Source organism: Corvus moneduloides, chromosome 5 (assembly GCF_009650955.1).
Source record: "Corvus moneduloides isolate bCorMon1 chromosome 5, bCorMon1.pri, whole genome shotgun sequence".
Lineage (NCBI taxonomy): Eukaryota > Metazoa > Chordata > Aves > Passeriformes > Corvidae > Corvus > Corvus moneduloides.
The window spans coordinates 43762653-43785648 of record NC_045480.1 but is presented as its reverse complement, the minus strand read 5'-3'; the positions used below and the strand labels follow the sequence as shown (position 1 = coordinate 43785648).

General features: G+C 46.1%; 1 protein-coding gene across 9 annotated transcripts in view; it reads left to right on the top strand.

The window, feature by feature from the left end:
• LEF1 (lymphoid enhancer binding factor 1) overlaps positions 1-22996 on the top strand; it is a 71581-nt gene that overhangs the window by 685 nt on the left and 47900 nt on the right. For 4 of the 9 annotated variants that reach the window (XM_032108312.1, XM_032108313.1, XM_032108306.1 and 1 more), the window contains exons 1-3: positions 5-314; positions 1178-1241; positions 2710-2843. In XM_032108312.1, coding sequence (XP_031964203.1) covers positions 105-314; positions 1178-1241; positions 2710-2843 — 408 coding nt within the window. In that variant the 5' untranslated portion in view covers positions 5-104. Of the gene's footprint in view, positions 1-4; positions 315-1177; positions 1242-2709; positions 2844-22996 lie in introns of those variants that run through there. The other 5 variants (XM_032108308.1, XM_032108310.1, XM_032108307.1 and 2 more) reach the window with 3 other exon arrangements.

The following is a 22996-nucleotide window of genomic DNA, read 5'->3' as shown; positions in this document are numbered from 1 at the left end:
TCTCCTCCTCCTCCGCCCTCCTCCTCCTCCTCCCCCCGCTGCTCCTCCCGCTCCCCTTCCCGCGGCGGGCCGGCGGCCGCAGCAGACGCCGCGCTGCCGTGAGGATGCCGCAGCTGCCGGGGGCCGGGGGCGGTGGGGGGGACCCGGAGCTCTGCGCCACCGACGAGATGATCCCCTTCAAGGACGAGGGGGACCCCCAGAAAGAGAAGATCTTCGCCGAGATCAGCCACCCCGAGGAGGAGGGCGACCTGGCCGACATCAAGTCCTCCCTCGTCAACGAGTCCGAGATCGCCCCCGGCGCCAACGGGCACGAGGTGCGCGGCCGCGGGGGCTCCGCGGGGCAGCGCGGACGGAGGGGGCGCGGGATGCCGGAGGGCTCCGGCCGCCCTGGCGGGGGAGGGAGCTTCGGCGGGGCACCGGGGAAGCCTCTGTCTTCCAAATTTCTCAAAAGAAATCATCCTACCCCAAAGCCTGTCTCCAGAAGTGCGTCGGGCAGAGCCGGGCGGGCTCCGCGCTCTGGGATGCGCTGGAGGGGCTGGCCCCTTCCGCGCTTCGGCCCGGGACGAGAAAGTTGCCGCGAGTTCCCCGACGGTGCAGTGGTATTAGACCTCAAGCAGCCATGAAATTTCCTCAGTAAAATCAGCGGGGTCGGAGCATTAGCTATAAACTCTTTAAGGGATTTGCATAAAACTGTTTGGGAAGAAATTCCCGACTCTAAAACAACTTCAGGGCGAGCAGACAACTTGCCTTTTTAAAAATCTTGTTTAATTTTTTTCTTTTTTTATTTCCTATTTTTTTTTTCCTAAAGATCTGCTAAGGAGGGCAACCTGATTTTCATCATTATTTTTGGTATCTTTTTACCAAGAGCGTTTTGACCGCCAGAGTGCCAAATATTTTCCAGAAATGATCCACTTTCATTAAATGCAGGGTGCTTCTGCTCGAAATGCTTTGCAAAGCCATATAGTTATTCATGTTGTCATAAAACAATCGTTTACACAAACATTTCTGGTACAGTTGCCTTCCAAGTGACTTAAGAGGAAAAAGAAAGATGTTTATCTCGTGCTCTTAACTTCTTTCTTCCTTCAAGGAACTGTAGCAGTGTGACTGATAAACGAGCATCCATACAATGACTTTTCTTCTTTTTCTTCCTTTCTGATGGTGGATTCCTTGTGGTCAGGTTTCCAGGCAGACTCAAGCACAGGATTCCTACCATGATAAAGGCAGAGAACACCCCGAGGAAGGTGAGACGCGCACAGTCCTGTCTTGCAATATTGTCCCTCTGTGACCCTCCACACAGTCCTCAAACTGAACTTGGTTTCTTTTGGAAAACATAAATTTAGTGTCTTTTGGGGTAGAGGGATGCCAGAGCGCTTTCAAAGCGTATTTAAAAGGGAGATGAACGTGCAGCGCGTTTATCTTGAGTGACCAAATGGTATTTCTGTTGTTTAGGAACTGATAAGTAGGCCAAATGGATCTTCACTGAAGAAATAACTATTTTTAGGATATCAGCTTAAACACATCTATCTCTTTGCTCATACAGTGTGCAGTTCTTTTCAGAAACCCTCTGCTTTTCTCCATTTAAGTGACAGCCAAAGTCTGTCACTTAAATGTCCTCTTTCGAATCTAAGTATGAACAGACCTCCTACATTTTTTAATGTACCGACTGGTTAATTTTGATTGAGAAGGACAGAGGAAATAGCAGAGTTCACTGAATATCATTTAGGAAGCTGGACACGCGTGCAAAGAATGTGTGCTTTGAAGGATGGGAGATTATGTTTAAAATCAAATTCTTATCATCGCAAACTAATCCAGATTATAAATTCCATATAAAGACAGATACAGTTAAGTCCTGGTGCTTGCCGGCACTCTGTGGCCATCTTCCTCCAAATTTGTCATTAAACAGCCTAAAAGCAATGATGTCTATGCTCAAAGCATTTTGGCAGTGAAGGGGAGGTGATCAGCTCTGGATAGTTTTCTTTTCAGCTCTGCATCTTCTTAAAACCTCACTTTCAAACAGTAACCTTGTCAATGGGCATGTAGGTGGGAGACTTGTTCATCCCCATTTGCAGGACCTGAACCCAAACACTTTATTTTCCTACAAATAGCCTCCCTCATTTGGCTTCCTTCTTGACTGTAGTACCATGTGTGCTCAACAGCCCCCCTCCCAAATTGTTAGGATCTCCTTCCAAGCCACCCCCTGCCCTTTAATTGTTCCCAATGAGCATAGCCAGAATGAATTGTTCGCTGCACACACTGGCTCAGCAAGAGAAGGAAACTATTATATCTAGTTATCACAGCCTTGTCCTCCCTTTCCTAACAATGATGTTGGAAACCCACACTGGCAATAATTCTGAATCCAAAAATCCTAGAGGCATGTGTAAAATCGGGGAAAGCTGCTACTTGAGAAATGTGATGTCATTGCTAATGTGTCTACTTTGATTTGAATGTGTACTAGCAAAATGAGGCTATTCTGTGTTTTAAACATAAACTCCTCACTGAGAGTACTTGCTCCTTTAAGAATTAACTCTTCCTAAAAAAAAATTTATTACAAATTGCTTCGTATTGCTTTCTGTCAGCAGTAATTTCCATGAGTAAGGAAATATTTGCATGCAGAACATTTTTATATATGCACAGTACCTATTTAAGTGCTCTAACTTATGAGAAATGCATATGTGGGGAATAATGTAATCATTGTTTCGTCTTCCATAGGAAAGCATCCAGACAGTGGCTTATACAGCAAGGGACCATCATACTCTGGTTATTCTGGGTATATCATGATGCCAAATATGAATAACGACCCATACATGCCTAATGGATCTCTGTCGCCACCCATCCCCAGAACAGTGAGTTATCTCTTCCAAAGGCTGGTTTTGGCAAGCTGGGTTTCCTCCTCTTTGGTCTGCAGAGTCTGTTTACAAGGGGGTCTTTTGAGTAGCTTCAGTGACGATGAAGGTTGAGCTTCTGCTGTTCAGAGCCTCTGTCCAGTGGAGTTTGAGAGTCTTAGAGGTGTTGGTCGTGATCACGGTGGAAAAGCTGAGATTAATGTCTGTGAACAGGGCTGGGGGCTTTGTGGGGGGAGCCCTGGTTTACGACTGCATGATAATGTATGGCAGAATGATGTAAATGCCGTCTTTGTAGTGACTGGGACAGATGTGAATTTTCTGGCTTTAACTCTTCATTTGTTGAGGAAAATCAAGGGCTGGAAGCAGAACTGCTAAAGTTGCATGTCAGTAAGATGAGAAGATTGGATTTTTTTTTTTTTTTTTGCCTTCAGATGTGGCATTGCTCTTTGCTGATTGATATTTATTTCCACCATCAGTTGGTCTGCGTGAAGGCTTTATCTATCTGGCAGCATTGCTTTGAAACATACCCTGTATCTTCAGCCAGAAATTGTGAAATGGTCGTTTAGGAATTAATGTCAACCATGATGCAGTAGTTACAGCTTTTCCTTACATTGTGGCGAGCACTGATTCTTCCAGGTTGGTCCCTCTGTTTCCATTGGTGCAGATGCATGTTTAATGGATTTTAATGTACTTTTAATTCTGGATAGTCAATTCCCATTTGTTTTTGTAAGCCTCTTGGTATGTATATAGAGCAACGGAGAGGCAGTATTAAAATGAGCTGTGAAAATTATATTAGTAGAACCGGAGTGGAGCGGGAAACAATTTGCTTGTAGGCATCCTGCTGGAAAAATGCCGCTGCCGTTGTGCATGCTGTGATAGGAGAAGTTGGATGCTGTACCTTCCCTGTGACAAAGCAGTTTTCCCTCGCACTGGATCTTTGATTTTTTACTTGGAGGTCTCTGTCATGGCATTGTTTTGTTCTCTGATGTTCTTGATTTTTATTCAGGACTGTGGAATTTGACTTCAAAAACAAAAAGAAGGGGGCCTGATCTGTACTGGTAATTTGACAGCAGCAAAAAGTGTTAAATCAATGTATATTTCGAGTTGGAATGACAGGGTGCTTTGGCACTGAAAAACACACGGATCTGCATTTGAAAGACGCAAGAACTCATGCAATACATTGCCTTCTATAGCTGTGGGGGGTTTTTGTGTATAAATTCCAGTTCAGAGGCCTACAGCCATTTAGGGTGAAGCATGATGATCACAGTCTGTTGATATTTGTTGTTGTAAATGCTGTTCTACAGAAAACTTCTGTTTGGATGTATCATAGGGAAAAGCATGCAGCTTTTCAAGAGGCCATTGAGACTCAAACCTGCCCCTTGGAGGACTAGGAAACTTCTGACTTTTGGTTTTTTGTACCCCCTCTTTGCCATGTTACCTTCATAAGAAAGTCCTGAGTGCTGGTGCATGGCTTGGAACAGCCAAATCCAATTTAATTGTTCTCTGGGTATTTTTTCCATATATGCATGCCGTGGGGCTGCCACTCTTTGTAGATCTGGCATCAATGCCCTCAGAATATCATCTTGCGGAGGCTCTTGTCTCAGGTACTTGAGGAACTGCCCTTTGTGGGTACGGTAAAGGGGAGGAAGGGGAAAAAAGCATCTTGTTTTCAATTGTAAAGCTGCCTGCTGAACATCTGAGGGTCTAATTTAGTTCAGTGCTGCTCTTGCATGTTACAGCAGCACCACTATTTCAATAAAACAGCGCTGTTGCAGGGCTGCAATGTTGACATAAGCCTGGAGTTCTTTCAGTTTAACCACAAGGCTACACGCTTGAGTTATTAAATAATTTTTTTGTTTAATTGAACTATAATCTTTGTTAGGCTCGTAGCTGACAGTCGGGTTTTGATGCGCGCGAGATCAAAACGCGGCATCCCGGAGGTGACATGCTCGCTCGCTCCACGCCTTACCACGGCCCCGGCGCCGCGCCGCACTCACCTCTGTGCGGTCCCAGACGCTGCCCTCCAGTTTGGCTCTGCCTCCCCTTTCCAGGGCAGCGTGCCGGGGCTGGGGGCAAGGAGCAGCTGAGAGCAGCAAGCACTGGAGGCAGAGGTCTCCCCTGGCGTGTCAGTCCCCAACCATTTGTGCCTGGTGTGTACCTGCGCCCTGCTATTTGCATGACAAAGACGCTTCTTGTTGATGCATCTGTTGCCTGGAGGTGTTAGCCAGGATTAAAAAGGCGCCCTGGGGCACTGAATCTTTTTTTCCACCTTGGAAGGACCCGCTGTCGGCAAACTGCCCCGGGGATGCACTCCTGGGGAATGGCGTCCAGACACAGGGCAAGGATGCTCTATGAGGAGGGAGAGAAAAGCTCTAATGGAAAGGGGAAAAGTTACTTTCATCCCCCATATGTAGGGGAAAAAAAACCCTTTCCTTTTTTAAAAAAAGGCAAATGCTGTAGAAGCTTGCTTCGTAAAATTAAAAGTACAAATCTACAGTCAGACACAACTTGACTAATAAACCAGAATAAAAAACCATGGAAGTCTAATTTCAGGGCAGCTTTTGGAAGGGAGAGGGTGTTTGAGAAGGATTTAGAGTCTTCCAAAATCTCTGTGTTAGAGAGGTCTTGTCCTCCCCATTCTCCTCCTCCAACTTTTTCTTTTTTTTCTTTTCTTTTTTTTTTAATTTTCTTATTTTACTGGCAACTGATTTGCTTTTTCCAAGTTGTATATGTAGGAGCAGGAGAGTGTTAATTGCGAGTTCAGGTAGGAGCCTCGTGCCGCAGTATGTGTTCTTATCAGATAGGTGGGTAAGTGGAAAAGTGAAGCAGTTGGTTGAGGTGGCTGCAGGAGAAGTGGCATGTGATAGTACCAAACCGCAGTAACACCTGGTGAATGTGCATCCTGTGTGTTCGAGATATCTTTTGGTGGTTTCTGAGCATGGCAGGGGTACTGAAGATGGGAGATGGAGGCAGATGTTTGTTTTTTAACGTGTGGGTTTTTTCTTTGGTTAGCAAAACTAGTTTTGGGGTGGCAAACCTTTCTTGTTTGTTTGATGGGAACGTGGGAACAGAGGAGGTGACTGAAGAAGGATCATTTCTCCATGTTGTAAATTCATCCAGAAGATAACTTTGTTTCTCCCTCATTCCCCATGAATTAAACTTCCTATGGAAAGATAAGAGGATTTCTACAACCTCCCTTTTGTCTGTTCTTATGTGTTCTTGGGGTCGGGGTTTCTTTCTCCATGGCTCAACCGCCTCTTTGTAGCAGCTGGATGTGTTAAATAGGTCCGAGGATACAATGTACAAACATTTTATGGTAACTTGCAAAACGCAGCACATCCATTTGAAAATGACAAGGAATTCTTCTAAGAGTTGGATTGCTAGGAACAAGGCAATTGAATTGTGGATATTGTTTCTGCATGTGTGTTTCTGCATGGCAGGGGGTATGGAGTTAGTTCGCATCTTGAAGAGCTGATGTTCCAGAAGATTGGGAGATTAATATGTGCAGAAGGAAGGATGAGGGTAGAAATAGCAAAAATTAGTGGCTACAGAGCCTCAGTGAGAGGATTTCATTTCCCTAGCCACATCTTCTATTCCTCTGAAAGCTGGCTGATTCACTTGCTTGTGGGGAAATTTTGGAGCTCCAAGGGGAATGTATGGGACCTGCAGAAGGATACAAACCTGATTTTTCATTGTATTGTCTTTCCCTGAGAATTTGCTTCTGCTTACTATGCAGTTGTAGGGAATTGCTGGGAGCTGTGGTCAGCTGAAAGCTCCCTGGCCCAATATGAACTAGGCTTTCGCAGTATAGAAGTTGTGGCTCAGCTCCTGCTCCCATATCACCCACCAGAAAGCTTTGCTCTGATTCCCAGGTTGGCATTGGAGCAGGATGCTCTGGGGGCCTTGGGCAGCTGTGGTCCTGTCACAGACCTCTCTCTTCCCTCCACAACCCCAGACCCTAGCTGGAGGAAACGTGCAGCCGAGGGGCTCCACAAGCCAGAGCCGCTTATCCAACACCGGAGCTCTGCGGCTTCACCCTGCGCGGCGCACAGCTTCTCAGTGCAGTTGAATGATCCCATTTAGCCCCTAAATAACTTTGAAATCAAGCAAAGAGGAGCACAAAGCTTCCTGGCTGTATGGAAGCAAAACTTGACAGAGTGTATTAGTGTTTGCCCAGGGAGGAATTCTAGCACTATTTTCTGAGGAGCTCGGTGAGTCGTGCCAAATGGCAGCACCGGGAAAGAACAGGAATCTGCTCAGCCCTAATAGTGGGACCTCATTGCTGCAAACGCGTCTCTCAGCTGCTCTGACTCAAGCAATCATGACTGATCAGTCTAAGATAGGAGTCAGGCCACTGTGAAACATAAACCCAAGCCATGAATGGTCATGGGATGAGTTTTGGTGCTGTTTTCTTTCTCCCACTTAATGAGATGAATCCTCCATTTGGAAAAGGGGGCAGAAGAAGTTAGCACAGTGGCTCTAGGCTGTCCTTGTCTGAAGCTTGGTCTGGTTGTTCCTGACAAGAGCTCCAGGCAGTCTCAGGTATGTAGTTCATTGTTACCGAGATCTTTGGCACATACTGGTGAAGAGAGCACCTTTTCAGCTTTTGCTGCCTTCTCCTTGTCACATTGATGCAATTAGCAAATCTATGTGATTGTGAATGGGCAAGGGGAAAACAAAATGTTCTCCTGATATCCCAGTGCAGAGGCAGCAATTGTGTGTGTGTGTGGCTTGAGCAGAGGCATTATCAAAAACCCCACCCATTAGAAATCATCAGTTGGAGCTTTTGTAGTGCAATACATGTGTGTGTGTGTGCGCACGCGTGTGTATGTTTATGTTCTAAATATCCCTTTTTTTTATATATCTAGGAGCTAATTCAATATAAACTTTAAATGGTAGGGCTGCTGCTTACTTTTTAAAGTGGTTTAAGCAAAATGTCATTCCTGTCTCTTTTCCAACTTAATCCCAGCACAGAAAAAATGTTAATAAGAATAGCTTGTTATGGGCTGCAAGTGCCAAGGAGGATATGGCTCAAGAAGAAAGCCTGAAGCTCCACAGGTTCAGGCATCAAAAGAGGAAAAGGCTTTTTCCAGATAGTTGCAGCACTGCATGGCTGCAGGCATTGGAAAGCCTGGGTACCGCAGGCCTGGCTTCTCATGAGTACTTAACTTCTGTTTATAGTTAGCAAAAATGCCTCCTGATATGGGAAGGAAATAACCCACACAAAAGCATTTTACTGCTGCTTAATATTTCTGAAGTCCTATCAGATGCATGTGCTTTTTTTTTTTTTTTGCTAGTAGTAAAACACCACATCTCTCAAGAAGACGAACGTGCAAGAGTCTGTTTTAATATGGACACCAAACATCTTGCGGCCTGAGGTCTGTGTGTTGTGTGTCCCTCTGTGATCTCCCGTGCTGCTTTCACATGGATGGACAGTGATCCAGCATGTGCCTGGTTCAAGGGAAACACTGCTGGGAGCCAGACAGTCTGGCCTTGACCTGGTCAAGTCAGGTTGTCCCAGCTTGTGTCCTCCCCGCTGCTGCAGGGAAACCATGTGCTGTGACGCTCCAGCTGTGCATGTATGGCTCCCATTTACCCCAAACTGCCCCGTCCTGGGTAGCAGGCATTTCTCCAAGCTGGTTTTAGTTGTAAGACATGTTTGGCATGAGGCTGGTGCTCATCTGGCTGCTGGGTTTGATTCCTTTCTGCAGGGCACTGGTGGCAGGAGGTGCAGCTGCTTGGCGTGCTGCTCCTGCCTGGGCACTTGGGAATTAGTGTCTCTGTTGCTCTGGCCCTTCAAAAGCATTAGATTCACTTAAGAAAACTGTATTCAGAATAACTTAATCTAGCAACCCAGTGGCTTCTATTTGAGACCTGGATCTTGTGGATATGTTTATTTAGTTTGAGATTCCCACTTCAAAGGAATCTGTCCTCTCAGCAAGAAAGTGATTGAGCACTTAAATAAAAATACATTCATTGAATCTTTGGGATTGAGCTAAAAGTGCAGTAAGGAGTTAACATGTGCACCAACTGTGCTAATCAGTCAGGGATTGCCTGCTCTCCTAAAGGGGAAGAAAAGGGGCCTGAATGGCCTGAGAAAAACTGGCTGGCCTTCTGTGGCTTCTGGTAGTGGTGCTGCTTGCTGGGGCTTCAGGATGAGATGAAGGACCTAGAATATCTTCACTTGTGATCTTCAAAGTTACCAAGTCCCTTGTGTAGAAGAGCATTTTTATGGAGCTGAAAGGTCAGCTCAATGATTGTTTATTTTCTTTAAATGGCTGTGGATATAGGTAAGGTTGAGGCATAAAATCAATAGGACGAGCTTAGTCAGCGAAAATTACAAGTGTAAAGTTACAGGGCTTTGATTGAATATTTATAAAATTGGCAGCTGAACTTAAAAAGTAAGTGTAGTGCTGTCACCAGCTGTAACACATAAACCAGAGAACTGCTTTGGCTAGGAGTTATTAAGCAAGCCAGAGAGGAGTTAATTCCCAAAAGCGTCTGTCTATCCAAGCACTTTCAGTACTCCAGCTCCGTACTTCAAACAGTGCCGCACGAGTCAGCGGGCAGGTCTGCTTCACCCGCACCAGGGCAGGGGGAAGGAGTCCCGTGGGAGCACAGGACTTCATGCAAGCGTTTGCTGTGAAGTACCTTCTGACAGTGCTGGTACTTCAAAGCAGCAGGGTACATGTGCAGGTGCTCGTGGTGCAAGGCAGCCCCAGTAATGCTGCTTTGGCAAAGAGCAGCAGAAAGCTGCTTGTGTGACCTTTTCTTCTTCCTTTCCCCTCCTCGCTTTCTGAATAGGGAAGCTTTAAAACAATTTGAAACAGGCTGGTGCTGCATGTCCAGCACAGTGCCAGGCACTGCACATACCCAGCAGCCCTGCTCTGAGAAACCTGGAACTTGTGGGAGCTGCAATGAACCCCACAGTGTCAGCACAAGGAGCGAGATTGCACAGAATTGGAAGGCATGATGCTGAAATCCTGTGGATACTGATGACAGCTCAGCTTCACCTCAGCTGACTTGAATGTAGGTCCGGATGGGGATGCAGTCATTTTCCAAAAAAACCAGTCTGGAAATGGTTTGATTTATCATGTATGTTCAGAAAACAGGGAAAGGGATCATGGAACTTTTGTTGAACAGTTGAGTTGGCTCAGAGGCAGAGAGCAATGAGCTCTAAAATGCTATCCCTGTAGGCTCTGTATTTCCGAGTAGGCATCCCAGTGACACTGGCTCCTCAGAGCTCTGTAACTGGTCACTTAGCTATGCTATAAGGCTCTATTTCTTCAATTTTCTGCCTTTTTCTGTGTTTCAAAACTGCCTCAGAGGTTTATCTTTGTGACTGTCTGTTGTCTCTCCACAGTTCTGGCATATCTTCTTGCCTTGATCTTTCTTCATCCCTATCAACTCTTGCATTGGCAAGCTTTGTCTAGCATAAAAAAAGTAGAATGTGGAGGTGACGATTAAAGGTGTCACCGCTTGTCAAACGCAGACCACGCTCTGGGAGAAGGCCTTTTGCCTGCCGATGTGCTAAAACGCAGACAAACTGTGTCCAGCAATGCAAACGTGTTTACTTTGCTAAAATGCCACAATCCAGTGATTCGTTGAGGGTCCCTCTTTTCTGAAGTTTGAGTGATGCTGTATGGGGTTCAGGAAGCCACAGTTACAAGTGGTAATTGTGTTTTTTTCTTGCTCTTTATTTTGCCCCCTGCCAGTCCTGTACTTCCTTCACTGCAGTTTTGTATCATTGCCATGTGCCCTCACAGTGAGCAAGGTTCTTGCCACCAACCCATGTTCTGTCCCATGCCACAGAATGCCATGGCACATCTTCCTCAACTAGTTTTTAAAAAGTGGCTTTGTTCTCACATCTGTGCCCTCTCCTCAGTTTAGGCTTTGTGGCAGTTTGTTCCACCCTTGTGGTCTGGTTGGCAGCATTTCTGTATCTTAAGCTGAAAAAACACTTGTGCACAGAAAAGCTGAGGTGAAGCAGGAGAATAGCTGTGCTTGACCCAGTGCAGGGACCCCTCCAAACTGGGGGAGCCTGACTTCTCCCCTGAATGTCTGCATGTGAGTTAGGCCCTGCCAAGTGTAAAAACTGTCCCTGTGTTCACATCCAGGTCCTCCTTTTTCAAATACAAACATTACGTGCAGATTCCGCCTCTCAGGGAGCTTTTGGGAGTGGGGTGGGAGCTCACGGGTAGGCGAGGGTCAGGTCTGGGAGCCCAGGGTGGTGGGGCAGGCAGGGGCAGGCCCAGCTCCCCTCCAGCCTGCTGGAGATCAACACAGGAAGAAGCAGTGAGCTCACCCAGCTGACACTGGGAGAGCTGGTGAGGATACTGAGGAAATAAACCATACGTCGAACATTCTACTGGAAGACATTTTCAAAAACTCAAGCGATTATAAAATAGTTTACCCTGAAGAAAGCCCCTTGTTTGGCTGCCCTCTGACTGTAGCATGCCAAGCTGTGTTTTGGTCTGGTTTTTACTGCCTGTTTGCCTCCTGCACACAACTGAAATTCAACTTGAAAAAATAAGTTTCAAATGAACGTGTTGGATTTGAAAAATTTGTTACTCAAAACCTACTCTCTCACATATTTTCATGTCTTAAATACCCTTGCTATAGGAAGAAAAGGAAGCTGTGCTGGATTTAAAGGAGAAGAAAAAGAAATAAAACTTTAAAAAGCTTAGCTCTTACGTGTGTGGATTTTTCAGGTTTTGTTGAGACTTTTTTTTTTCCTATCTCAGTTATTTTGAGGATATTTCTAAGATAAGAGTGCAGCAATCCTGTTTTAGATGTAAATCTTCAGAAGGAAGGATTGGAATAGGAGAACCACAAGTAAATGCTAATTTATTAGGTGACTCCCCAGACAGTTTGACAGCAATATTGCAAACATTTTTTTTTTTTAATAACTGGCAAATATAATCTTACCAGAGTGACCTGTAAGAGGATGACTTCATACTTTGTAATGAGGAAATACTAAGAGACTGTAGGAGAGCTGGTCAAAATGCTGCCTTGAAACATTTTTTAGTTCAAGGGTGCTTCCAAAACAACCTGTGTAGCGAGCTTTCCCTCTTTCTTTGACACTTTAAATCCTTCCTTTTATTGCTTTTTCTTTCCAAGGATATGTGTGTAAGTGAGAATAATGCAGGCTAATGGGGCAGAACAATAAATATTCAGTTGGGAAATGTGGTTGAATCAAAGCCGGTTCAGAAACCCCTGTGTTGAGGGCACAGGCAGACTTCCTAGGAGAAGGAGATCTCAGCAGTGGGTTTGTGAAAATGCCCTCCTCCATTAAATTAATCTCTCTGGCCAACATCTAGTGGACAAATTATTTTTTCAGGTTCATTAGGAGAAGAGCCTACAGGTGGGTGTTGCATTTTTTATCTGGAGGTGGTGTGTCACAGTCCAGGAGCCTGTAGCTCACAAATCAGCCATGGGCTGCCGTTGGCCTTTCTTGTGTTACCTGCGCTTCCTCTGTCTCCTCTGCTGGGTTCTCCCAGGAGGGGAGGGCTGGTTAAACCAGTGGCTGCGATTTGAGCCTAGGAGGTTAAGCCAGGACTGGCAGAGGTGCCTGTGGTAACAAAAGTGCCGCCGGTAAGTTATAGCTGCATTGAGGCTGGAGCAAAAGTTTGTGCCTGTCCAATTAAGCATGAAATAGGTAAATTCTGTGCATAATTGTCCAACCTAGAGTGTAGCATGAGGACGTGACCCATGGAAATTGCGGTGCGTCAGTGACTGCCGGCAGATTCCTGGGAAGTATCCCTGGCGCCCACGCTGGCACTGGGGTTGTGTGTGTTTGTGCGTGTGGATGTCCTCTGCTTCCCCGCACTCTGCTCCCAAAAGCAAAGGCACAGTCTGGGAGGAGGCTTCTGCAAATGAGAACCTGAAAAAGCAACATTCATTCAGGGTCTTAGAGGAAGGTGAAGGCAGAGGTGGGAACAAAATCCCTATTTCCTGAGTTCACTTCGGGAATTCACCTGAAAGACAGCTCACTTATAAACATATGTTTCTTGAGTTGGTTTTGGTTTGGTTTGGGTTTTTTTTTTTTTTTTTTGGAAAGAAAACGAGAAGCCTGAGAAAGTAAAAAACCAAGATGTGTGTGTTAGAGGGAGGAAAATAAGAGTATTAAAGCCAGTGCAGATAGGAAGAAAGTTTGTGTCAGTGCTGGCTGTGGCTGTGTTTCACACCTAGACTTTGAATGAAGGAGCAAACAATCTACTGAAGTTTCTAAGTAAAAGCAAGAAGGGGCCTAAGAGAACTAGCCCAAAAAAAGTTTTGTCAAAAAACAGACTCTGTGTTTTCTCATTTTCCCCCCCTGCCGTACAACAGCACCCATATCTTCCCACTTGGTTTTCTGTTTGCTCTCCCCCCCTGCAGGGGACCAGGCTGTTTGCCCTCAGCACCATTATTTTTATCCTCCACTTTTGTCTCCATCCCTCTCAGAAGTTCAGTGCAAACACAATTAGATAACGAGCATGGTGCACTCCCTCTCCTGGGAACCTGCCATTGATTCACGGCTCTTGCACACAATGTGCTGGGGATGGCTGGCCAGGGCTTCTCTGTCAGCTGCCCTGGCACCGGCCTGGTGGGACTTTTGTTGTTTACTGTGGGGACGGGAGGACCTCAGAGCAGCTTTTTGGGATGGCAGCTCAGCAGCAATGGCATCTTCTCTTCCTGTTCCAGCCATGGTGGGCACCTGCTGAGGCCTCAGTGATGTCCGTGCCCTGTGCCTCAGCAGCCTCTGGTGGGAAGAATGGTTTACAAGGAGGTGCTGGCTTATTTGCAGCTGGAGGCTTTAAACTTTTTCCTGGGCATCCTGAAATATCTTCTGTTTTAATACACTACAGTGCAGCCATTCTGTGATCACTGGAGCACAGCTCTCAGCTTCCTATCTATGCTTCTTAAGCAGTGTGCCCTGGTGCCATTGCCCTCCCAGGTCATTGGTGGCATTTTCTTTTTGTCTTCACAGCTTTGTAGCTGCAGCCTGTACACTGTGACCACAGCTGGTGGCTGCATGGTCCCCAGCACCGCAGCCAAACCTAAAACTCAGTTTGTTGTGGTCCTGAAGGTAGTTACCTTGTAGGGATTTCAGTTCCTGATTTCAGGAGCTGGTAAGGTTTGTTTTAAGGGTCACTGGCTCTCCCTAATGTGGTTACCAAAGAACCCTGCATGAGGAGAAGCTGTGCCTCTGACTGGGCACGGAATGATGCCTGCGCAAGTTTTGGAGTGGGCTGCACGGGCTGAAAACCTGACGGACAGCCTTCAGGTGCCTCTTTTGGGCTAAATAGTGTCTCTTGAGTTTCACTGAATAGCTGCAAAAAAGGAGCAAGCTTTCAAGAAAGAGTATCAAGTAGCAAGTGAGTCCTCTATAAATGAACACAAAAGTCCCCGGAAGGGAAGAATTAGCAGTAATTACAGTAAAACATACTTTTTCATCATAGTAATGGTTTGACGTTGAAAGGTAGGGTTGCAGCATCATGTAAAAGTTATTTTTCTGCTGTGTCTTCATAGTGGTGATTGTTTTGGAGACCTTTGCAGTGCTATGCATGTTACTTGCTCAGTTTCTGGAGGCTGCCATTCGTTTCCAGATACTTGAGACTCCTTGTGGGATAGGAAGAAGTTGAATTATCTGCCCTGCAGATAATGGCAGCAGATCTCTCTGTTTACAGTGACTGCTTCAGCTCTCTGTATCTTGCCACTCTTTCCTCTGTGTTGCTTTATGAGCATCCCTCTGCTTATCAGAGTGAACACCAGAGCCACAAAGAATTAGTCCTAATTTTAAGAAGCAGGCTGTGCAGAGGAAGCAGTAAATTTGCTGGGGACGGCAGAAGAGTAGAAGGGGGGAAAGCTCCAAAACCTTGGATTACCACAGAAAAGACTTCTGTCTTGATACTAAAAAACGATAAGCTTTTACATCTTGGTAAAGAGCTTGCTACGTTTGACTCTAATTTCAGCCTCGGTATGGTTAGTGTGTTAAGGAACAGTCAAAGTGAAAATGAGACAGTTTACCAGCCTTGAAATGACAGGGACATAAGCTCTGCGTCCATAGGGAGGGAGGCCAGATCCCTTTGCTGTTGTCTTTGAGTCGGGGTTTTAATGACTACAGGGAGGAAAGGAGTGTTAGTACCGCAGAACAAAAATGATACAGCTAAGAGGAAATTATTTTTATTGCTAATACATGGGTGCTCGTAATGTTTAATTCTTTACAGCTTATGCTTTATTTGCACATTCTTCCTTCCTCACCACTCTGCACACTGTAGCAGCAGGACCATATTTCAAAATTACTGCTCTTAAAGGCTCCTATTCAGTGGTTTTACCATGAATAAACATATTTGTCAAAGTTGCCCTGGTGGTCAGACTGGGCAGCACACGCACACAGAGTAGTTCAGTTGCTGTGTCCTCCCAGGCTCTTACTTCTTGCATCTTTCTTATCCTCCCTCCTTTCAGCTGATAGGTTTTTAAAGTTCCCTGAAAATATTTTCTCGGGGTAATGTAGATGTACGTTTGATTAAAATTCAGGACAGTCTTTTCTTGATAGAAATTTACTTTTGTTTTCCCTAGCAAAGCCAGATGAGCAGAGAGGATGAGCATGGGAGCTTTTGATGCCCCTGGAAACGATATTGTGGCAAGAGTAGTTTTAAGGCAGCCTAAGAATTGTCTGCATGACTGGAGGAGAGAGAGTCTTAAATAAAGCTTTGCAGTATTTTATACTTTTAGGTCATTATTTATCTTTTTAGATAATTAATGGAGATTTAGTGTTTGTCTGCCATGTGCTGTGTGTCTGGTTTAAGGTAAATGAACTACTGTCAGTTTGCTACAAGGAGCTGCAGAGACAACAGCTTAGGCGTCTGCATTATTTTCCTTTGCATCAGGTGCTAAAAGTCACTAAACGTACTGTGAGTCACAATATTTTTTCCCAATTTGACTCGCTTGCCCAATCGTATTTTTACTTCAGCCTTTAGGCTTGAAAAAGCATGTGCATAATCAGTTCATTTTGTGTGGTCTAGGCTATAAAAATGCCCCCTCTGTTCTTTCCATATGAAAAACGTGTTTTTAATTTTGGGGAACTTATATAATTTTCTGTGCTTTCTTTTGTATCTCAGATTAAAAACAAATGCTCCCTTCCCCTAACTTTGCATGTTCCAATTATGGAGTTGTGAAAATAAGTCATCCTTCAGCTTTTGTTACTTTAAAACAGCTATCGGTGATGTCAGAGTCAATACTAAAAGCATTAAGAATGCTGGCAGAATGTAATGCAGCTGCAATCCAACATGATGTTGGAAATGGGGTTGAGAGCATAAAGGCTTTCCATATTCCCAGGGCGCACAACTGCTCGCGGCCTTGGCTTTGATCTCTTCAAAGGCTGCTGCCTGCTCCTAGATGGAGAGACTTGGCTGCCACTCGCTCGCATTGAAAAAAGGCAGAGGTCTCTATTCAGGCAGAAATCAATCACTGTGCAGAAACAATTATGTGTAATTCAACCATCATGAAAACAGGGTGAGATTATGGGTTTGTTACCTGAGTGACTGCGTGGAGATGGGGAGCAGCGGACGCGGGAGTCCTGCTGACATGCCACATCTTGATGACAATTATAGACACATGAATGATGTGGCGGGCGGGGGCGGCAAGATGACAAATGCTGGTCACGCTGTCCAGCAGAGCAGAAAATGAGGTTACAATTGGGAGATAATGTTTGCATATGTAACCATATTTCAGCAAGCTGGGCAACTTCAGGGAATAGCAGAGACTGGCGATCGTAAACAAAGTCGGTGTGTGCCATGACTATCGGCTTTCTACGACACAGAAATGTGTGTGTGCAGTGAGAAACCTGGGTGCCACGTCCTGAGGAGCTGCTTGTTTAAAACAGCCCAGAGGCATTTTTGTCTGGGAATGGGGGGAGGGAAGAATTGCCTGGGAAAAGGAGAAATCTCCAGAGTTTGGCCCTCAGAAGGCAGAAGAAACAAGCAAAAATCGGTGTCCATCCCTCCGTGTCTCGGGACAGGGTGGTATTAACATGGCAATGAGCAATGGCTGTTTATGAGGAGCACTGAGGAGCGCATCTCCATCTCCTACCTTCCCCTCCCAGTGGGGATTTTCGCTGGCCTCATGGCAGTGCATCTCTGAGTGAGAGCATTTCTACATTTGCATGGTAACATTTTGGCTGCAATAGGCTGTCGGTAGTGTGACGTGATGCTCAAAATATCTTCTGATGTATAATGGCCTCCTTTAATTAGGAACTTTTTTTTTCTTCCCCTGAGTGGTGAGCAATAGCTGTCCGTCTTTAAAAAGGGAACTGGCATGTGCAGTATCTGCCATGAGAATATTTATTTAAAGTATTATTGCCTATAAAGTCTCAAAATAGTTTTCCTCCCCAAAAGGCAAAATAAAACACAGATGACTGATTATAAAATGGTATCCCTGCTCACTTTGGTACACAGGATGAGCTTTACCTTTTATACTGCTCGGGCTTAGACATCAGAGGCGCAAGAAGCTGCTTTGAGTTACAGATCTTCAAACAATAAGTCAAAACAAAAAATCAATCCCTCCAGTCCCTGGGTGCAGTTAGCTAAAGATAAAAGAGAAAAATAAAGTTATGCTAAAGCAGATAGAGGAAAGGAACAGATACGCCAAGGAAACACAGAGGACAAGTGCAGAGTTGAAGTGGGCCTAGTGTGAGCCAACATCAATGAATTTTTATCTTATCAAAAAGTTTTAGGGTTGCCAATTCTTTTCAAACTGGATCCACTCTGCTCCAGGGCTGCCTGAAGCGTTGTCTTCAATAAAAATTGCTTCTCCCTACCCCCCGCATACCTCCCTCTCACTCCTAAATGTAATCACATGCAGGGATTAGCCTGCACCTAACTCAAGGTATGAAACTTCACTGCAGACTTCAACAGTAAATCAAGGACTCTGATAGTCCCTTGTTATTACAAATATGAACTGAAATTTCTTTTTAAGTGTTTGGTGAAAGATGCATCATCTCAAAAAAAGTAAAACTGTTTTCTTCTGGGGTTATTTCTCCCCCCCACACCTCGCAATAAATTTAAATTACTAAGGAATTTCTAAAATTGATTTTTTTAAATTTATTGGAGTTATTTAACCCTTTTTAATAGCTGATACATGAAAATTTTAATGCCAGTTAACTGTCGGTATTGAATCAAGTATGTGGCTTAAGCCTTAACCTATAAAGAAGAAAGCATCACGCCTCAGTGTTGCAATATGCGACCTAAATCCCTCTGTGTGTCTCTTCAGTACTGACATCTCTGGGGTCTAATCAAACCAAAAAAAGCCTTTTTTAAAAAGAGATCTGTTGGCTTTGAGTTTTTTCTGTTTCTGTTGCATCTTTCGAGGTGTTTATAATAGGGGTGAGCACGTGTTTCTGTACTGTTGGGAGGAGATCGAAGTGTCTCTTGGCATCCCTGGTTCAGGACAGCTGGTGCTGGTACTTGGACATAGGCACACAGACAGACAGGAGATGGTAATGCTTCAAGTAATAGCTATTCCAATAGCAGAAAACACCTCTATCCAACCAAAAGTGAATAATAGACCTAGGTTGTACCTTGTGCTCAAAAATACCTGAAATGAACTGATATTCAATGGATTTTGGGAAGTCTTGTTGATGCAAAACTTCAGCTCAGTAGCTAGTGTCTCAGGGCCTGTTTCCCCATCTGTGGTGTGGCATAATATCTGTTTCAGAGGTGGGGCAACAGAGCAGAAGAGGAAGAATAAAGGGTTCAAGCTATGCAGATTAAAGAATGCTAAGGCAAGGGTATTGATGTTAGGTCTTGCTCTTCAGTGGGAATTTGAGGGGGCGATTTCAGACAGCTGCCTGGTAACCCGGGGCTGGATCTTCTCACTTCAGGCTGTTGAACTGCTGCCTTCGCTGCTTTGAGAAAAACAGAAAGCACTCTTTTCTACGTGAACAGTTGCATGAGCTGCTACAGAGGTGTTTATGGGATTGTGAACTGAATGGGAAAAGGGTTAGAGAGTATAGATGTTACTGTGAAATATGGTATGGAATACGTGGCCCACACTGTGAAAAAAAATGGTATCTCTAGTCTCTCATTTCAATGAGGTGGAAGTTACTGTAGGTAACTACTTAGAAGAAATGTTCAGCCAGTTATTGCCTTAAAAAACCCACATAAAAATCTGCAACTAGATAATTATTCCCATTCATCTCTGGGTAGATTACATCCTAAAGATAATATTTTTTTAATTGTTTTAATAGCTCTCCTTATGGTTGTCTTCTTTGAAGTGAGGAGCAGGATGGCACGATACCTCTCAACAGCAGCAGCTGCACAAGGAGCCAAACTGAGGCTGGAGGCTGCCCAGCTACAGCTCGGTGTTGCAGACCTGCTTTTGTCCTTTACCAGTTTTGATTTCCTTCAGTCCAGCTGTAGGTGAGGCCTTGTCATCAGTAATTGTCAGCCTCTCAAAAGAAACATTTTATGTTTTTTGGAGGCAAAAATGGGCTTGGTACTCAAAATGCTTGGTATTCAATATAATGCCTGCTGACTGGTGTAGTTTTGCAAAAGCCAGTGAGAAGACCAGCAGTCCTTGGGATGGCTGATACAGAGCAGAGATCTGCAAAATAATAATCCTACCCAGAGGAGGGGGATGTGTGAGGCCTGTGGTGCATTGTGATCTTTTGTGTCCGTCCTGAAGGATGCTATGCACAAGCTGCAAAGTGTGTTGGTTTGAGTCAGGATGAACTAGGAGACTCACAGGGCTTAAGCAGCTCACTCTGAAATGGAAAGTGCCTTAGCTTGAACTTATGAAATATATTTTGCTTTTTTGTGTGTTTATTTTAAACATTTGTTGAATGGAAACAATGGTTGGAGCAGAGGTGAATGGTAAATACAATGCTCTGCCTGGCCCCTCTGCCCCTCCTGCCCTAGGAAAGCAAGCTCGTACCTAGCTGCTTTGGGAAGCATCAGACATTTCCCTTTCCCATTTCAAATACTTTGATTAAAGTATTGAAGACAAATGTGTCGATTTGGCCTAGTTCCTCTCAGTGTGAGGCTTTTCTTTCTTTGTCTTTTTTTATCTGGCCTAGCTGAGCAACGCAGCAATAGCAGCTAATTGACTTAGCCTGTGTCAACTCACTGCAGTACAGAGACTTGGTTGTTTCAGCTCTCCCAGTACAGCAAGCAGGAATAAAACCAGCAGCTAAATGCTGTGCCAGGCTAGGATGGAGCCTGGGCTAAGTGCAGAGCGAGGCCATGGCACAGAGGTGTGTACTGAGGAGCCCCCAGGGAGCCCCTGGGAAACCTGTGGGATGGCAGGGCAGGCACAGTTTCTCAAAGCTGGCCTACTTGGCCTCTAAAGTAAACACTAATTTGTGGTCTCTTAGTAGGGAGGGAGCAGTCCAATAACACCGGGATAACTTTCTTGCCAGCAAGGCTTGTTGTTCAGGGCAGCATTTAACTTCATCTAACTGGGACACTCAGGTTTCAACAGCCAGCCTGCAAAACTGGCAGACAACCTGAGGGTGCCAGATGATTTGCTAGACGCCCATGATGAGAAACATCTTGCTGGGTCCCCGACAGGTGACACAGGCCCTGGGACCTGCTCATTGGCATGAGCAGGTTCTTCTGGTAGAGAGGGGGACAGAGCTGACAAGTTTTCAGTGGCCATGCCTGGCTCTCCTGGCACCTGGATGAAGCAATGTATTTGTAAGTGCTTTATGAAAAACATCCTTGGATGGGAGTGGGAGCATCAGTGGGTGCGTGGGGAAGGGCTCAGAAACATGAAGTTGCTTGTGGCTGCAGGAGTGAGGAGTGACCAGCTTGACCTCCTGTTGGACATGCTTCTGCCCCGGGATGTCTCTGGCAGCAAGGAGTCCTCCACGGACACCGGCTCAAAGGTCTGCCCTGTTAAGTTCTGTCCCAGTGGAGCCGAGCCTTAAATAACAGGCAGATGTTTGCAGAGCATGTATTATGGAAATCAGACTAGTCATAACTTGACTGCTCTAAAATAATGTGTGTCTCTTCTAAAGAGTGGCAGCTCAGTTTTTTTTGGCTCGAGGCAGAGACAAATTTGTGTGCGCAAGGCAGTGGCCTGTGTGGGGCGGCCGGGGGCCAAGCTGGGCCATTCGCATCCCTCGGGGCACTCGGGCTGTCCCAGGGTGGCACCGACCTGGCAGCACATCCCCTGCTCCCGTGGGAGGGTTTTACTCCTTCCAGCTCCTCCTGGCTATTCCCAGCCCCTGCCCCGAGAGAGCTGGGGGCGCCGTGGCAATTAGGAGGTTGTCGGTGTGGGTGTGGCCCCGCAGCTGCTGATTTGCATGTCTGCCTACATCGGGCAACTTCCATGTTTCTCCACATTCCTCCCCAGGGCTGCCAGCACGTGGCCGTCTCTCAGGAGCTCCTTCCCACGCCCTGGCAGGTGCTATCCAGCATGTGACACAAGTCCTGTCCTCAGTGCCCCGAGCTGCTGGGTTCAGCTTGGTGGGGTGGCTCAGCAGCACACAGCAGGTTGGAAACCTGTGGCTGCCTTTCATGGTTCCTCCTCCTGGGAAGTAGTTGTGGGCAGAGCTTCTTTGTCATCGGCGCTTACACAGGGTCACCTGCAGGAGTAATTCAATGTTAAAACTAAGCCCTAGTCTTGTTGGAAACTTAGTTTATTTTTACGTTTCCTGTCTTTTCAACCCTTGGGCTGTTCACATTGCCCTCGGGCAGGTGTTGCTGGGGAAGGAGGAAGGCTGTCTCCTGCTCTCCCTTGGCAACCTCATCAGCTGGACCTGGAAAAGTATTGAATTAGCTTTATTATGCCACTGATTTGAAGTCATTACTGGTGTAAGCCGATGCAGTTCCATTATTGTTGATGGGATTGGGACTCTTCATGTCACAGGTGAATTGGACTCAATTAACCAAAGCCGTGGTCTTAATTAGAAGCTTGGCTTTCAGTGGCTCCTCCCGGGCCCCGGAGGTGGGACGCCCCCTGCCATGTTGTGCCACTCCACAGGGCTCAGCAAGTCAAGGGGAGAAGATGCCACTTTTTCCCATGCAGCATCTGCATGAACTGTGTGGCATCCTCTCCTCGTGCTGCACATCCCCTCAGCTTTGCTCTGGGGGAGAGGAAACCCAGCACAAAATGTGGAAAGGGAAAACCTGCCCCTTTGGGCTCACGAGTGCAGACATCGGTGCCTATGTCACATCAGCTCTGGATCTGCCCCCATAGCCTCAGTAGTCCAGTCAGGGGATGAGTGTTTTGCTCTTTACTTGATAGTTAGTCAACAGTTTTGACAGATAGTTGGCTTGACAGGCAAAGTGGGAGGCTTCATGTTTTCACTAGCTGACAAGTTTTCAGTGGCCATGCCTGGCTCTCCTGGCACCTGGATGAAGCAACCTATCTGTAAGTGCTTTATGAAAAACCTGATGCTCATTACTGCACTTAGATAGATAGAAAAACCCGGGCACAGGGAAGGAAACATCCATTTGTGGGACTGGCCAGCAGCACAGATCCCAGGGAGGTCCAGGGTCCTGCCTCCCACTTGCCCTCTGTGGAACAGGGACCTCTACCCAGTGAGCTTGCAAATGGTTTCCTGCACCCTGTCTTCACCTTTCCATAGGAGAAGGCGGCTCTCCCGAGGCACGCTCGTGCTGGGGTGCCAGCACGTGCTGCTGCAGCAGGGCTGGAATGCAGGACCATCCCAGGGGCATGCCTGGCTGCCTTCCCTCTGCTGCTGGAGGGGGCGACAGTCTTTTTTTGAAAGCGTGCACCCTCCTGCTAAATATAGCATCAGTGCAGACTCTATTTTTAGTGTGCGTTTTAAGTGCACTTTTCAGCAGAAGCCCTGCAGGATTTCAGCAACAGACCCCACAGCTGGGTGTCCTGGGGGGTTCTGTCCTTTCCCAGTGAGGAAGGATATGCTGGGGATGGAGAGCTCATGTGGTGCACATCCGTGGCCCCGTGTGCCACATGCTCACCGTCCGACTGCTGCAGAACAGGCAGTATAGCGGCTGATTGCTGCCTCCCGCTCAGGAAGATCTCCTTCCTCTACCTGGCTGCTGGGTTGTTTTGTCCTTTCTCTTCCCTCCCAAAGCTGGTAGGAGCGTAGTAGCTACTTGGAAACCTCTCCTCCAAGCTCAGGTGTGGCTGTGGTTGGCCAGCTTGCTCTGGAGTTAAAAGGGACTGAGCCGTAAGTGTGG